Source organism: Pseudophryne corroboree, chromosome 3 (assembly GCF_028390025.1).
Source record: "Pseudophryne corroboree isolate aPseCor3 chromosome 3, aPseCor3.hap2, whole genome shotgun sequence".
NCBI classification, from domain to species: domain Eukaryota; kingdom Metazoa; phylum Chordata; class Amphibia; order Anura; family Myobatrachidae; genus Pseudophryne; species Pseudophryne corroboree.
Window position 1 is genome coordinate 712295597 of NC_086446.1, and position 15918 is coordinate 712311514.

The following is a 15918-nucleotide window of genomic DNA, read 5'->3' on the forward strand; positions in this document are numbered from 1 at the left end:
GTGCTGTTATGTAATGTGTATGAAGGGGGGTACTGAGTGATGTAGTATGGGTAAGTAGTGAGGAGGGCAGAGTATTGATGTAGTATGGTAAGTAGTGAGGGGGGCAGTGTATTGATGTACAGTAGTATGGTAGGCAGGTACTGATGTAGTGTAGGGGCAGTGTAGTAATGTTGTATGGGTAGGTAGTGTAGTGGTGCAGAGTGGGGTGGTAGTATAGTGCTGTTATGTATTGTGGTGAGGCACAGCAGTTAAGTAGTGTGGGTAGGTAGTGTAGTGATGTAGTGTAGTAATAGTGTGTGAAAAGGTAGTGCACTAATGTGTTGGGAAGTAGAGCAGGAATGTGGTGTGGGAAGGGAGTGCAGTAATGTGGTGTGAGAGGGTAGAGCAGTAACGCGGTGTGGGAAGGTAATGCATTAATGTGGTGTGGGTAGGTAGATGTAGTGTGGGAATATAGTCTGGAGAGGTAGTGCAGTGAAATAGTGTGGAGATATAGTATGGGGAGGTAGCGTAGTGATATACTTCAGAGATGTAGTGCAGTTATGTAGTGTGAATAAGTATCATAGTGGTATAGTGTGGGGAAATAGTGTGGGGAGGTAGCACAGTAATGTAATCTGGGGCGGTAGCATAGTGATGTAGTGTGGGGAGGTAGTGCAGTGATATAGTATGTTACCACAACCCCTCTTCCCACCCAGGAGTACTTATCTAAGGCGTTGATCACACTACCTGCAACATCACATAATATGCCCTTCCTAAATCTCAGCTCCAGGCACATGTGGACCTTAATCTGGCACTGGCACCAATTCTCTTTTTGGCACAGGGCACCAACATGTCTAATTATAGCACTGCATAGGCCATTAGCTAGGGCCCAGTAGAAGACTGCTATACTGCTGCATACACAACTGAGCTATTCAATAAGGAAAACAGGAAGAATAGGGGGAAGGGGGAAGGAATACTCTACAGAAATTCCAGCAGATGGTAATCAGTGGAATTTGAGCAGAACACAAAATGTGATAAATGGCTGGTTGAAGACTCAGGGGGTTGTTCAGAATTGTTAGCAAACCAAAAAAGTTAGCAATTGGGCACAACAATGCTGCACTGCAGGTGGGGCAGATGTAACACATGCAGAGAGAGTTAGATTAGGGTGGGTTATATTCAGTGGCGGAACTTGTGAGTGGTGGGCCCAGGTGCAAAAATATGCTTTGGGCCCCCCTCCTTCGTCCCGTTCCTACCCCTAGTTCTTAATATGCCACACAGCAGGAGGTTACAGAGAGCAGCATGCCACCACGGAGAGGTGATAGGGAGAGGCAGCATGACGCCAGGGAGAGGTGACAGGGAGAGGCAGCGTGAAGCCAGGGAGAGGTGACGGAGAGTAATCGTAAGTGATGCCATGGAGAGGCAGGGTGACAGGGAGATGCAGGGTGACACCAGGGAGGGGTGACAGGGAGAAGCAGGGTGACACAAGGGAGGGGTGGCAGGGTGACGCCAGAGAGAGGTGACAGGGAGAGGCAGCGTGAAGCCAGGGAGAGGTGACGGAGAGTAATCGTGGGTGATGTCATGGAGAGGCAGGGAGATGCAGGGTGACACCAGGGAGGGGTGACAGGGAGAAGCAGGGTGACACAAGGGAGGGGTGGCAGGGTGACGCCAGGGACAGGTGACAGGGAGAGGCAGGGTGATGTCAGGGTAGAGGCAGGGTGATGCCAGGGAGAGGTGACAGGGAGAGGCAGAGTGCTGCCAAGGTGACACCAGGGAAGGGGTAACATGGAGAGGCAGCGTGATATAAATATTACAATTTGCAGTGCTTGTAAGAACTGCAGCACATTGAAAACGGCTTCATCTTGGGGTTTAATGCTGGGGGCGGTCATGAGATCCTCGGCGCTGGCGGCAAGCAGGACAGCCTCAAGCAGAGCAGATCCGATGGAAGCAGAGTCGCAGGTCGGAGTTATCGGGGAGGGAGGAGCGGGGATTGTGGCCCCTCCTCTTCTTCCAGCAGGTGTGTAATAGAGCTGACGGCAGCTCAGACTGTATTTTGTAAGGGAAAATGGGAAAGGAGAAAACGGTCCAAAGGCACAAGGGTTAATGAGCAACATTGGTTTTAATGCTGTGTAGGCTTCTCCACATTCCAAAGTACTGATAGTACCTACTGTAGGACTGGTTTGTTGGTGGAGGTGCACCCCGAGAATATTAGGCACTTGAAGTTAATTGAAGAAAAGGGAGACTCTCTTTTGGGGCACACTGCCTAAGTAAAATATAACTTTTAATAGGTATAACTAAAAATAATTTGAAAAAGTTTATTTCATAACTGTAAAAAAAACTCACAGAAAGAAGATCATGTGGGTGTTATGTTGGTGCTCACAGTGAAAATATTCAGTAATAAATCACACTTATATAATTCCACCAATTAATGGGTAAATTAGGTAATCTGAAATTTACATGTAATACATGATTCTGTCCCTTGATAGTCACTGATTAATAGCTGCTGTTTCAGAGAAACCGTCAATCAGTCCGACAGATACAATCTGTTACCTACAAGGGGAAACAATGTAACACTTTTCTAGAATGTCAGGTTGCAACAAAATGAGATACATTCCATAAATTTCACTGGAAAATCAATGCCAGTGTTTCTCTCATATCACACTTAGGAAGAAAACTCCATTAAGCACACTCTGAAGAAAAGGGTTTTTCTTCATCCATATTCAAAGGCAACAGTTGAAATCCAAAATAAGCTCTATCAATGGATTGACGGTGGTTTAAAAGGAACAACAATTCTGACAGGACATATGTCAAATGAACCTCTCAAAAGGGGTAATCATCTGTAATCAGTGACAATAATGGCTGTAGTAAGTTCTGAACGGACTAAAGAATATATATATATAAAAGCACAATGAAGCGGCACTCCAGGACTTAATTCAAATAAACTGGACCCGTTTATTTGAATTAAGTCCTGGAGTGCCGCTTCATTGTGCTTATATCTTCAACTTGCAAAGTTGATTTAGAGGGCACCGGGCAAGCTGACTGTGATGTTTATTTCATGAGTGCCGAATACAAATACTATTTATATATATATATATATATATATATACATATACACATCAATGCACAGCAGCGTAAAAAAAATCCCTTAGGTATATTGGCACAGATAGCAGAGCTTCCATATAATAGATAGAAGCACTATAAGTGCTACAGGTACAAATGAAAATGCAAGCGTTTATAAGCATAAGGAAGGATAGATATTTCTTTGGTGTAGTTCTGAGACCCCAGTGATCAGCGTTTCAGTCAGGCAACTGCTGCTCGGACATGTGCTGTAGCATAGAATGTCCCAGTGAGTGTGCCCTTGTGTTACCAATCAAAGGGGAGACGGAACAAAAAGGCAAAAGTTTCTGGTTTTGAAAGCATCGCTCCCCTCCCAGTCCTGATGTATATAACATCGCAGGACTGAGGGCATGAGAAAGATCCAATGAGAGAACTCAGGAGCATGTGCAAAATGTAGTGTAAAAGAGAGATAAGTGCAGTCACAGGTTAAGAGAACACCAGTCAGCGCATTCATTGATCCTCAGTACTGGAGTCTGCTAAGAAAAATAGTGGGAGGCAGCATCGTGCAAACAGAGAGTCCTATGCTGCAGAGGTATGCTAGGGCATTGCAGGGGTTTTACACTCCTTCGCTGCCACGCTGTCCGCCCTCTATGAGGGAGAAAGATGTACCTGTACTTGCTAAGATCAGCAGTGTTTGAAAGAGGGAGTCGGCGGACTGTCATCCGTGAAGTGAGCAGGGAGCGGGGTAGCCGCTTGTACTTTCCGTCAGCCCCACACTGATCCGAGGCGTAAATTGCTGCTGGCGTACTGCGTGATGTTACTGGCGGCTGGTGGAGATGGTTCCGGCGGCCTCATAATGAGTCAAGCCAGCAGCTTTGGGCCCCTTCACTGCGTTGGGCCCCAGTGCAATGCACTGGTTACACTGGCGCTAGTTCCGCCACTGGTTATATTGATTCTGTGCATGATAAATACTGACTGTTTTATTTTTACACTCCAATTTGGATTTCAGTTTGAACACACCTTATACCAAATCTAGCTCTCTCTGCACCTTACATCTGCCCCACCTGCAGTGCAGCATGGTTTTGCGCAATTGCTAACTTTTTTGGTTTGCTAACAACTCTGAATAACCCTCTTAGGCTCTCCTTCAGCTTCAGTTGCAGTTTTGCATTTTTAGCAAAACTGCAGGTGGTTGCGATCGCATGCTGGGGGCCACCCAACACAGTGCAAGACTGCCCAGCATGCACATATCCTGCAGCATTGCAATTGCAATGTAATTGTGACTGCACCACTGATTTGTGGAAGCCCCCCTCCCTTTCCACTGCAGTGCCCACATGTGATGTAACGTGGCTGCCCCGAACCCGCCCCCATTTCTACCGACATGATCTGCCCAACGCGAGTTGACTCCCTGCAAGCCACGTTGCCACCTTGTTCTGACCCGCGAACAAATCTGCTGTCATTCAGCTAAAGGCTTCGCATAATGGGATACATAAACACCCTTTTTTTGTGTTGTTTAGCAAGACTGGAGAGTGCTATCTATCCCACCTAGTGGGACACTCTGTACTATATATATATATATATATATATATACACACACACACACACACACACACACACTATCGTTATAAAGTTTGGGGTCACCAAGTTAATTTCCATATTTTTTTAAAGAAAAGCACTGTCTTTTTCAATGAAGATAACGTTATATTAATCAGAACTACACTCTATACAGTGTTAATGTGGTAAATGACTATACTAGCTACAAACGTCTGGTTTTTAAAGGAATATCTACATATGTGTATGGAGACCCATTTCCAGCAACCATCACTCCAGTGTTCTAATGGTACACTGTGTTTGCTAATCATGTTAGAAGACTAATGGATGATTAGAAAATCCTTGAAAACCCTTGTGCAATTATGTTAGCACAGCTGAAAATGGGTTTTCTCGTTAGAGAAGCTATAAAACTGGCCTTCCTTTGAGCTAGTTGAGTATCTGAAGCATCACATTTGTGGGTTCGATTATACTCTCAAAATGGACAGAAAAAGAGACATTTCATGTGAAACTTGACAGTCTATTCTTGTTCTTTGAAATGAAGGCTATTCCATGCAATGCATAGAAGGCTACTCAAAGCAAATCCCAAGAAACTGAACATTTCCTTCAACAGTGTGTACAACTCCCTTCAGAGAACAGCACAAACAGGCTCTAACCAGAGTAGAAAGAGAAGTGGGAGGCCCCGGTGCACAACTGAGCAAGAAGACAAGTACATTAGAGTCTCAAATTTGAGAAAGAGACGCCTCACAGGTCCTCAACTGGCAGCTTCAAAATGGTACCCTCAAAATGCCAGTGTCAACATCTACAGTGAAGAGGGGACTCTGGGATGCTGGCCTTCTAGGCAGAGTGGCAAAGAAAAAGCCATATCTGAGACTGGCCAATAAAAGGAAAATATTAATATGGGCAAAAGAACAGACATTGGACAGAGGAAGATTGGAAAAAAGTGTTATGGACAGACGAATCAAAGTTTGAGGTGTTTGGATCACACAGAAGAACATTTGTGAGATGCAGAACAAGTGAAAAAATGCTGGAAGAGTGCCTGACGAGATCTGTCAAGCATGGTGGAGTTAATGTGATGGTCTGGGGCTGCTTTGTTGCTGGTAAATTGGGAGATTTGTACAAGGTAAAAGGGCTTTTGAATAAGGAAGACTATCACTCCATTTTGCAATGCCATGCCATACCCTGTGGACAGCGTTTGATTGGAGCCAATTTCCTCCTCCAACAGGACAAAGCACACCTCCAAATTATGCAAGAATTATTAGGGAAGAAGCAGGCAGCTGTATTCTGTCTGTAATGGAGTGGCCAGCGCAGTCACCAGATCTCAACCCCATTGAGCTGTTGTGGGAGCAGCTGGACAATATGTGGTAGGTGCTTCAGGAAGTGTGGTATGAAATTTCTTCAGATTACCTCAACAAATTTACAGCTAGAATGCCAAAGGTCTGCAATGCTGTAATTGCTGCAAAAGGCGCATACAGTGACAAAAGCAAAGTTTGAAGGACAAAATTATTAGTTTTTCATGTAAAACACAAAATTGTCTGGGTGACCCCAAACTTTTGAATGATAGTATATATATGAATCTCTCTCCTTATGCATCTAAGCCAAGATCAAATACTGTAGTATTCTCAAACCTTCTCTACACCTGTGAATAACCAGATGAAGTACTCTATGCAAGTCATGTGAAAGAAATTGTAATTTTTTGTCACTTTGAAATAACTTTACAGCAGGGCTGGCCAAACCGGTCCTCGAGATCTACCAACAGTACACATTTTCCAGATCACCTAGCTGGTGCACAGGTGTAGTCATTACTAATTAAGATGTGATGCATTCATTCCTAACTGACAATTCTACAGATCTCCAGGAGGACTTCTGATGAAACAGCCCCAGGATTGAGGCTGAGAAACGCGTCAAGCATTCCTCCCAGTATCCTGTCCGGTATCCTGCTTCTCTCCACCACCAGAGACTACAAGCACGTCTTCGAACGGCTCCAGCTACAGGCACGTCTCTGACGGCTCCCGCTATATCACTGCAAGTGAGCGGTTCCGAGCGTTCAGTTCACCAATACATTCTGCTTTATTTCATCCCTTCGGTGCCGCAGTCAAGCGCCGTGGGCAGCCGGCGCCCAACATTTTCAAAGGAAATACCGAATAATTGCAATCAGTAGAGGCTGGGGTAAGCACAATACGAGACTGTCAAAATAGCGTTCCATGCTTAAATGTCATTGTGCTGTGCACGGAATTGTGCTAATTAAAATCACCCGTAAAAAGCCTTTTCTAAAACACGGAATAAGTATTGGGAGCAGATATTATAAAGTGGACAAAACAAAGGTGAACTGTTTATATTCACACCACGGATGGACTTTTAAATCCATAAAATCATCTTATGAGCCTATACGTCTAATTAACCCACATGTGGAGCTCCCAGCAAGGAGCCTTTTTTTAATTACAAGTGCTATATTACCATCTGAAGCACAGGTGGTTATATCGTTCTAGGGGATTTTGTTAATATGTCCATCATTTGCTGCTACTAATAAGTATTGATGCTTGCTATACTATATATGCTGTGTTATCAAATTACAGGATACCAGGTTTTATTTTTGTGATTATCATATATATATATTTTTAATAAATTGTATAATACTTTCAATGACAGCGCTTCTTTGTTTTTTACCATTATTACTGTTGTGGGAGCAGCTGGACAATATGTGGTAGGTGCTTCAGGAAGCGTGGTATGAAATTTCTTCAGATTACCTCAACAAATTTACAGCTAGAATGCCAAAGGTCTGCAATGCTGTAATTGCTGCAAAAGGCGCATACAGTGACAAAAGCAAAGTTTGAAGGACAAAATTATTAGTTTTTCATGTAAAACACAAAATTGTCTGGGTGACCCCAAACTTTTGAATGATAGTATATATATGAATCTCTCTCCTTATGCATCTAAGCCAAGATCAAATACTGTAGTATTCTCAAACCTTCTCTACACCTGTGAATAACCAGATGAAGTACTCTATGCAAGTCATGTGAAAGAAATTGTAATTTTTTGTCACTTTGAAATAACTTTACAGCAGGGCTGGCCAAACCGGTCCTCGAGATCTACCAACAGTACACATTTTCCAGATCACCTAGCTGGTGCACAGGTGTAGTCATTACTAATTAAGATGTGCTGCATTCATTCCTAACTGACAATTCTACAGATCTCCAGGAGGCCTGGAAAACATAAACTGTTGGTAGATCTCGAGGACCGGTTTGGCCAGCCCTGCTTTATAGTATTTCAGAATAAAGCTCTATATACAATTTGGCAACTATACATTTGCAGTACTGATCCAGGTCCAGTGCAGAAATGTTTATTCACTGGAATTATCTTTTTAGCTTGTTCTTTTCCAATGACCTCTTATTTCCCTGTAAAACTACGAAGGTGTTATACAAAGAGCATGTGACATGCCAAATTACTAATATAAGGTGTGTTCAATGTCGGACTGGGGCATGAAGGGCCCACCGGGGGAATGCAGTTATAGGGGCCCATACTTAGGAGTGTGGCCAACCTACAAAGGGTGTGTGGCCAGCCTCCACAGAGGCTTAAATTACACAATAGTTTAGTGCAGAGTAATGCAACATATCTACCATGTATAATACAAGTGCACAGTCTGGAACCTGATCCCTAGAGGAAGGAGTGGGCCCTCAGGCAGTGGGGCCTACCGGTGGTTTCCCTGGTACCCCTGTGGGCCAGTCCGACCCTGGGTGTGTTCTTAAACCACGCAGAGGGCAACATTAGTTATAAATTTCATAATTGCTAGTATTGTTTATCACAGAGGTTCTCAAACGCGGTCCTCAAGGCTACCCAACAGTCCAAGTTTTAAGTATATCCATACTTGGTCACAAGTGACAGTACCTCGGTCGATTAGATTTAACCATCTGTGCTGAGCCATGTATATACTGTACTTATAACCTGGACCACTGGGTTGCCTTGAGGACAGTGTTTGATAACATCTGGTTTATCATATACAATGCTGTTTTACTAACACAATTTGTAATGACAGTATCTGAACCTCATTTCACTGCTACACGTCAAGTCACATTAGATCACCACCTATGTTTAATGTCGGCAGCGCGTAGCCCATGAAGTACATCACATATCATGCGCTGGCTTGGTGGGTATATGATGTGTGCAATAGACCATCTGCACACATCACTAGTTGCTGTCATGGGTAAAAGGGGAGATTTATCAGAGTTGCAGAAAGCGATGATTATCGGCTTTCAGCCAAGGATGGCAGTATATCTGAAACAGCGCAGTTTGTGAACTGTTCACTTGCTGCTGTGGTGAAGGCGTATAGTGACTGGACAAATGACACCATTGTGAATAACCATTGTGTAAACTGCGGAGCACCACTGATGTGAGAGGTGAACGTCAGCTATGAAGGTGCTTGAGTGCCAACCGACATGCTACAGTGGAGCAGCTCACCGTCAGAATGTACCTGTGCCAACCTACCAGCACCTGATTGAGGCACTACCAGCCCATCTAGCTGCTGTCCATGCTGCACATGGCGGTTACTCTGGCTATTAGCTGGTGGTCATAATAATGTGACTGGACCGTGTATATTTCATAATTACTAGTATTATTTAGAATATTTACAATATTGTTTGTCTAATTTTTATTAAGAAGTATAACTATATTTTACTATTTGATCCTTTTTGCTATTTTTCTTTCATTGTTTGGCCAGTTTCTCAACTGTTTTTGTTGCTTGCCTCCTGTTTTTGAAAGGTTTATGATCTGTTCCCCCTCCGGTTTAGTCAAGGGTATGACTATCGTATTGAAGAACCAGGACGTAGATGTTTTCGACCACCTATATTTCAACCTTTACTGCCAGGACCTGTATTACCTGGTGGTTCCCCAAGAAGAACAACTAGACGCATCATAAACCCCTATTTTGGTGAAGATGATCATGATGTCTACAGCTTATTTCAGGTAAAGTACATGTGTAAATTCTAAGTGAAAACTATAATGTCAAAAAAGTTGAAGTTCTAATGTGCATACATACCATATTGGGCTCTACAGTGTAAAAAATAACATCAACTGCATATGTTAGACGAACCTCAACATTTAACGAAACTTGATTTAAGTCAGAAATTATTGATTTGGACACATGGCATGCAAATTTTGCAGTGTCCTAAAGTGTCCTAAAGTCATTTATTAGTCTTAATATGAAAATATCCATCATCCCCAATAATACTCCTCTTAATAGTAGAAGGATCTTTACCATACATGGTGGAAAAAGCCATCGGAAGATGACTGTGTAGTTAATCTTATACACAGGGCCACCAAGAACTGACTCGGATCTGGGTACTGGTGGGAGACAACAAAAATAATAATAAAAAAATACTATGCCACATGCTGCAAAGGTGAGAATTTGTCCCCCACAATAGCGCTGCAAAGGGGGACAACAGGCCTGGGTAATTAGTACCTTCTCAACCCTTCATTTTATGATCCCTGAGTATTTGGGCCATAAAAGGTTACAACAATAACAATAATCCACTTACTGAGCCCTTGTATCCCTATGTTAGGTCTTATTGCCTTTTTGATGAGCAGATTGCAATATTAGCACTGAGATGCTTCTCTACCAGAGTCTCTGAGAGCTTTCAGAAACACACTGCTCTGTGGATTGGTTAATTCATATCTAGATGCAGAACCTCTGATGTCACAGCAGCTCAAATGGCTGCACTCTCAACATTCTGACCTGCACCACATCCCATCGAGGTTTTGTCCAAAGCATATACGGTAGGGAGAGCTTCACTTGTCTTTAATGAAGTGAGGTGACAAAACTATTAACAGAACTGCAGTGGACTTTATGGGTAATGCAGATTTCCTTCTCTGCTGTTTTTAAATAATTCTTCTGGCCGACGGGAGCAGCGCAAACTGATGCCCCTGCCCAGGGCTGTATTAAGTGCTACATTGGCTTGGGCTGAAAATAATGAAGGGCTCATTGTGAGAAGATGCAGATGTATGTCCAGTGGCCATGCAGACGTGTACACTGCCTACACTATCAGCCCCAAAGTCTACGGAATCCCGATGCCCGGCATACCGACACCTATTCTCCCTCTTGGGGGTCCACGACTCCAATGGAGGGAGAAAAAATAGCGTGGCTCATTTGCGCTCGCCCCGCTGCCAGCATTCTGGCGGTCAAGATCCCGGCGCTGTTATGCTGGGCGCTGGGAACCCGGCTGCTGGCAAGTCATGCCACACCCCAAAACAAGAGAGGTGGGAGATGGAGGGTACAATTTATCAAGAAATGTGCATGACAATAACACATATAGACATACACCTAGGTTTTTGGACACGCCTTAAAGTTTTTTCCACATTGGAAAGAATCCTTTCATTGCATAAATTATTTCTAATAGCTCTTAAAATAGCGCTCTCTTATGGCTTATCCGAACAACATAGGAAATGAGCAATAGATAAACATAACTGTTTTTAAATGGATTCTTTATATTGTTATATAGCAGTGGGCATTAATTATTTGCTGCAAATTATTTACTGCACCTACTTACAAATTAATTTTCTTACTACAATTCTGTAAACTTTGTCCAAGTTTCCAAATGTCCCACAATGATTTGCCTGTCTGTATTAATGACCATCATCCCCATTTCTAGTTATAAATTATCAGCTGTATTTTAATGTATTTTAATAATCAATTATGATGCTTAAATTCTGGGTTAGCCAGTTTACTTCATAGTGCAAACCGCTGTGAATTCAGATATACCATTATTGTAACTCATAAGAGGTCATGCAGATGTGTTCAGAGTGGCTATTGCTCCGGCACCTTGTAACTCATAGGAGGTCATGCAGATGTGTTCAGAGTGGCTATTGCTCCTGCACCTTGTACTGTAACTCATAGGAGGTCATGCAGATGTCTTCAGAGTGGCTATTGCTCCTGCACCTTGTAACTCATAGGAGGTCATGCAGATGTGTTCAGAGTGGCTATTGCTCCTGCACCTTGTAACTCATAGGAGGTCATGCAGATGTCTTCAGAGTGGCTATTGCTCCTGCACCTTGTACTGTAACTCATAGGAGGTCATGCAGATGTCTTCAAAGTGGCTATTGCACCTGCACCTTGTACTGTAACTCATAGGAGGTCAGGCAGATGTGTTCAGAGTGGCTATTGCTCCTGCACCTTGTACTGTAACTCATAGGAGGTCATGCAGATGTGTTCAGAGTGGCTATTGCACCTGCACCTTGTAACTCATAGGAGGTCATGCAGATGTGTTCAGAGTGGCTATTGCTCCTGCACCTTGTAACTCATAGGAGGTCATGCAGATGTGTTCAGAGTGGCTATTGCTCCGGCACCTTGTAACTCATAGGAGGTCATGCAGATGTCTTCAGAGTGGCTATTGCTCCTGCACCTTGTACTGTAACTCATAGGAGGTCATGCAGATGTCTTCAGAGTGGCTATTGCTCCTGCACCTTGTAACTCATAGGAGGTCATGCAGATGTGTTCAGAGTGGCTATTGCTCCTGCACCTTGTAACACATAGGAGGTCATGCAGATGTCTTCAGAGTGGCTATTGCTCCTGCACCTTGTACTGTAACTCATAGGAGGTCATGCAGATGTCTTCAGAGTGGCTATTGCTCCTGCACCTTGTACTGTAACTCATAGGAGGTCATGCAGATGTCTTCAGAGTGGCTATTGCTCCTGCACCTTGTACTGTAACTCATAGGAGGTCATGCAGATGTGTTCAGAGTGGCTATTGCTCCTGCACCTTGTAACTCATAGGAGGTCATGCAGATGTGTTCAGAGTGGCTATTGCTCCTGCACCTTGTAACTCATAGGAGGTCATGCAGATGTCTTCAGAGTGGCTATTGCTCCTGCACCTTGTACTGTAACTCATAGGAGGTCATGCAGATGTCTTCAGAGTGGCTATTGCTCCTGCACCTTGTACTGTAACTCATAGGAGGTCATGCAGATGTGTTCAGAGTGGCTATTGCTCCTGCACCTTGTAACTCATAGGAGGTCATGCAGATGTGTTCAGAGTGGCTATTGCTCCTGCACCTTGTAACTCATAGGAGGTCATGCAGATATCTTCAGAGTGGCTATTGCACCTGCACCTTGTACTGTAACTCATAGGAGGTCATGCAGATGTGTTCAGAGTGGCTATTGCTCCTGCACCTTGTACTGTAACTCATAGGAGGTCATGCAGATGTGTTTAGAGTGGCTATTGCTCCTGCACCTGCACCTTGTAACTCATAGGAGGTCATGCAGATGTGTTCAGAGTGGCTATTGCACCTGCACCTTGTAACTCATAGGAGGTCATGCAGATGTGTTCAGAGTGGCTATTGCTCCTGCACCTTGTAACTCATAGGAGGTCATGCAGATGTGTTCAGAGTGGCTATTGCTCTTGCATCCCCTGTTGCAGTAGTGATCCGATCTGCATTCTAGAATGCAGGCATCGGATCACTGACCAACCATCGGGTGGCCTGTGACACCCTTGGGGATATGCAAGCCGCCAATTGCAGAGGCCAGGAAGTCTCTGTGCAACAATGGAGATCCCTGGCCTCTTCCCTCCCACTAAATGGCAGTAACACACCTCAATTTCACAAACGGTGGCCCCCGCCGCCCCCTCCCCCAAACCTATGTTGCAGGACCGGTCCGTGTCCACGCAGAGTGTGTCCTGCGTATGTGCAAACTACCGTACTTTGTGCATCGGGGCACACATCCAACCTGACCTGAATGAGGTCCATGGTTATTTCAGTCACTATTGTCTTCCTTTCAGCTTGAATCAGTCTGGCCATTCTGCTCTGACCTTTATCATTAACAGAGGATTTGTACCCACATAACTGACACTCTGGATTTTTTTTTTTTTGTGTGTGTTATGCACCATTCTCTATAAACCCTGAATATTTGCATTAAGGAGCAGGTGTACAGGTTAGTATTTGGACCATACATCTACGCTAAAAAGGTCTACAGTCAATAGGTCTACCGCTAATGGTAGAAATGCATTAGGTCGACAGGGTCAAAAGGTCGACAGGGTCAAAAGGTCGACATGGTCAAACGGTCGACATGACAATGGTCTACACACATAAGGTACAAACAAGTTTTTTGGGATGTTTTTGCATATTTTTAAACTTTTTTTCATACTTTACCATCCACGTGGACTACGAATGGGAATAGTAATCTTGTCCGAAGCATAGCAAGCAAAGCAGTACACTAATGGGGCTTGCTTGTGGCAGAAAAAGTGGCAAAACACTCCCTAAAATGTATGTCTACCCTTTTTGTGTCGACCATTTCCATGTGGACCTTTTCACCCTATTGACCGTTACTACTGTCTATCTATTCTATGTTGACCTTTTGACCCTGTCAACCTTTTGACCCTGTTGATCTAATGCATGTATACCATTAGTGGTAGACCTATTGACTGTAGACCTTTTTAGTGTAGATCAAATAACCCACACACTTACTGGTCTACCTAATAAAGTGGCCACTGAGACTACAGTATATGGGATACTGAGGACTAGATAAATTAAGTAGACACAAATAGTTTATGTGACACAAGTGGCTTCTGCCTTTCTTGACACCAGTGCATTATAGATAAAAGCATAGTTCAGTTAGTGTCAACACGCCATTGTGAAATGTTCCTTTTAATTTCACTGAAGGTTGTTTACAAAGTTCTCCCTTTGTTTTTCCTTACAGGGCATGAGATTAAAAATAGTAACAAGTGATAAAATTAAGAAGCCTAAAAAGTGCTTTGATGAGATTATAATGTATAGTTTCGCTGGATTTCCAGGAGCTCCAGGACCTGGAGGATCTCAAATTTTGAGTAAGATTATTATTTGATCCCTTGCAACTAATTCAGAAATTACTGCCAACCATAACTAACACAAGATAAAATAATGTATCTTTTTTTCTTGTTAGATAGGATGGGAGACAGTGCCCCAGATACACCAACGTTTGTAGTCATTTCAGGGACAGAGGATAGGGAAAAGGAAGAGCAGAAAGTTCGAACATATTTTCCTGAGACGTGGATTTGGGAACTCTTTCCTCTTGGGTGAGTCAGTGTCTAAAAAGTACATATCTTTGGCGGCCAAAGGTATTTGTCTTCTCTTAGTGATCTCCCTTTTTTACTTACCAGCAGGGCTTAAAGTTGTCCAGGAGAGGTGGTGGAACTCATTTCCCTAACCACTTACCAATTAGTCAGAGCCAGGACCAGTGCTAGTGTTTTGCCCCCCCCCCCCCCGTTACAAATAATGGGTGTGGTCTCACAGGAAGGGGGATGGTCACACAATAGTACCCGCATTTCATATTATGCCACACAGTAAAACAATGTTATTCACATTATACTGAACATAGGGTCCCTGATATATATTACACCACACAGTAGTGCCCCTTATTCACATTATGCCACACAGTAGTGCCCCTTATTCACATTATGCCACACAGTAGTGGCCCTTATTCACTAATGTCACTCAGTAGGGTCCCTTATACACAATGCCCACAGTAGTATTGCCCCTTACACATAATGCCCACAATAGTAGTGCTCCTTACACATAATGCCCACAGTAGTACTGCTTATGCACATAATGCCCACAGAAGTGCTGCTTATACACATAATGCCTGCAGTAGTACACCTTATACACATAATTCCCACAAAAGTAGTGCCCCTTATACACATTTCTGCCTGTCACTCCAGCAGCTCACCACCCATGTCCCTCCAACAGCTCCCTGCCCTGTGTCCCTCCATCCCCTTCTCACCTTATCTTCGGCATAAACAGTGTGTGTGAGCACCAGGAGGGGCAGGCCACAGGTGGACCACTGTGGAGCTGCCAGGACCTGAGGAAAGGGGAGGTGGCTACTGCTCATCTGTGACACTAGTGCCACCCACATAATTTTTTGACATGGGTGGCATGGCAATATTTGCTGTTTGAACTACTCTGTAGAGCCATGGAGGGGGTGGGACTAGCGTTCCACCTACCATTATATCTGCTGCTCCCAAACCCCCCCCCCCGCACTTTAATCCCTGCTTACCAGCCTGAACGAAAGCGGAGTTTGCAAATGAAGTATAAAAGGGGGCAGTAAGGTACAATGTAAATGGCTGCATGCTGCCTCTCTAATGCTACAGGCAGTTCATGTCCAAGACTACAAAGAGCTGTCACACTGTGTGCCTTTGTTACTTACGGTCACTGACTGCACCTATTTCTTCCTCTCTCACTGTATGGCACCTATTCAATGATTTACCGTACTTACCTTTGAATCTATTGTCTATGGGGGTAATTCTGAGTTGATCGCAGCAGGATTTTTGTTAGCAGTTGGGCAAAACCATGTGCACTGCAGGGGAGGCAGATATAACATGTGCAGAGAGAT

The 15918-nt window shown here is 43.9% G+C and overlaps 1 protein-coding gene across 1 annotated transcript in view; it reads left to right on the forward strand.

Annotated features, from left to right (window-relative positions):
* The window catches only part of LOC135056673 (alpha-2-macroglobulin-like), a 174711-nt gene that overhangs the window by 64870 nt on the left and 93923 nt on the right, over nucleotides 1-15918 (forward strand). Inside the window, exons 16-18 of the mRNA XM_063962123.1 lie at nucleotides 9331-9534; nucleotides 14251-14377; nucleotides 14473-14605. Of these exons, the coding sequence (XP_063818193.1) occupies nucleotides 9331-9534; nucleotides 14251-14377; nucleotides 14473-14605 (464 nt within the window). The remainder of the gene's footprint in view (nucleotides 1-9330; nucleotides 9535-14250; nucleotides 14378-14472; nucleotides 14606-15918) is intronic.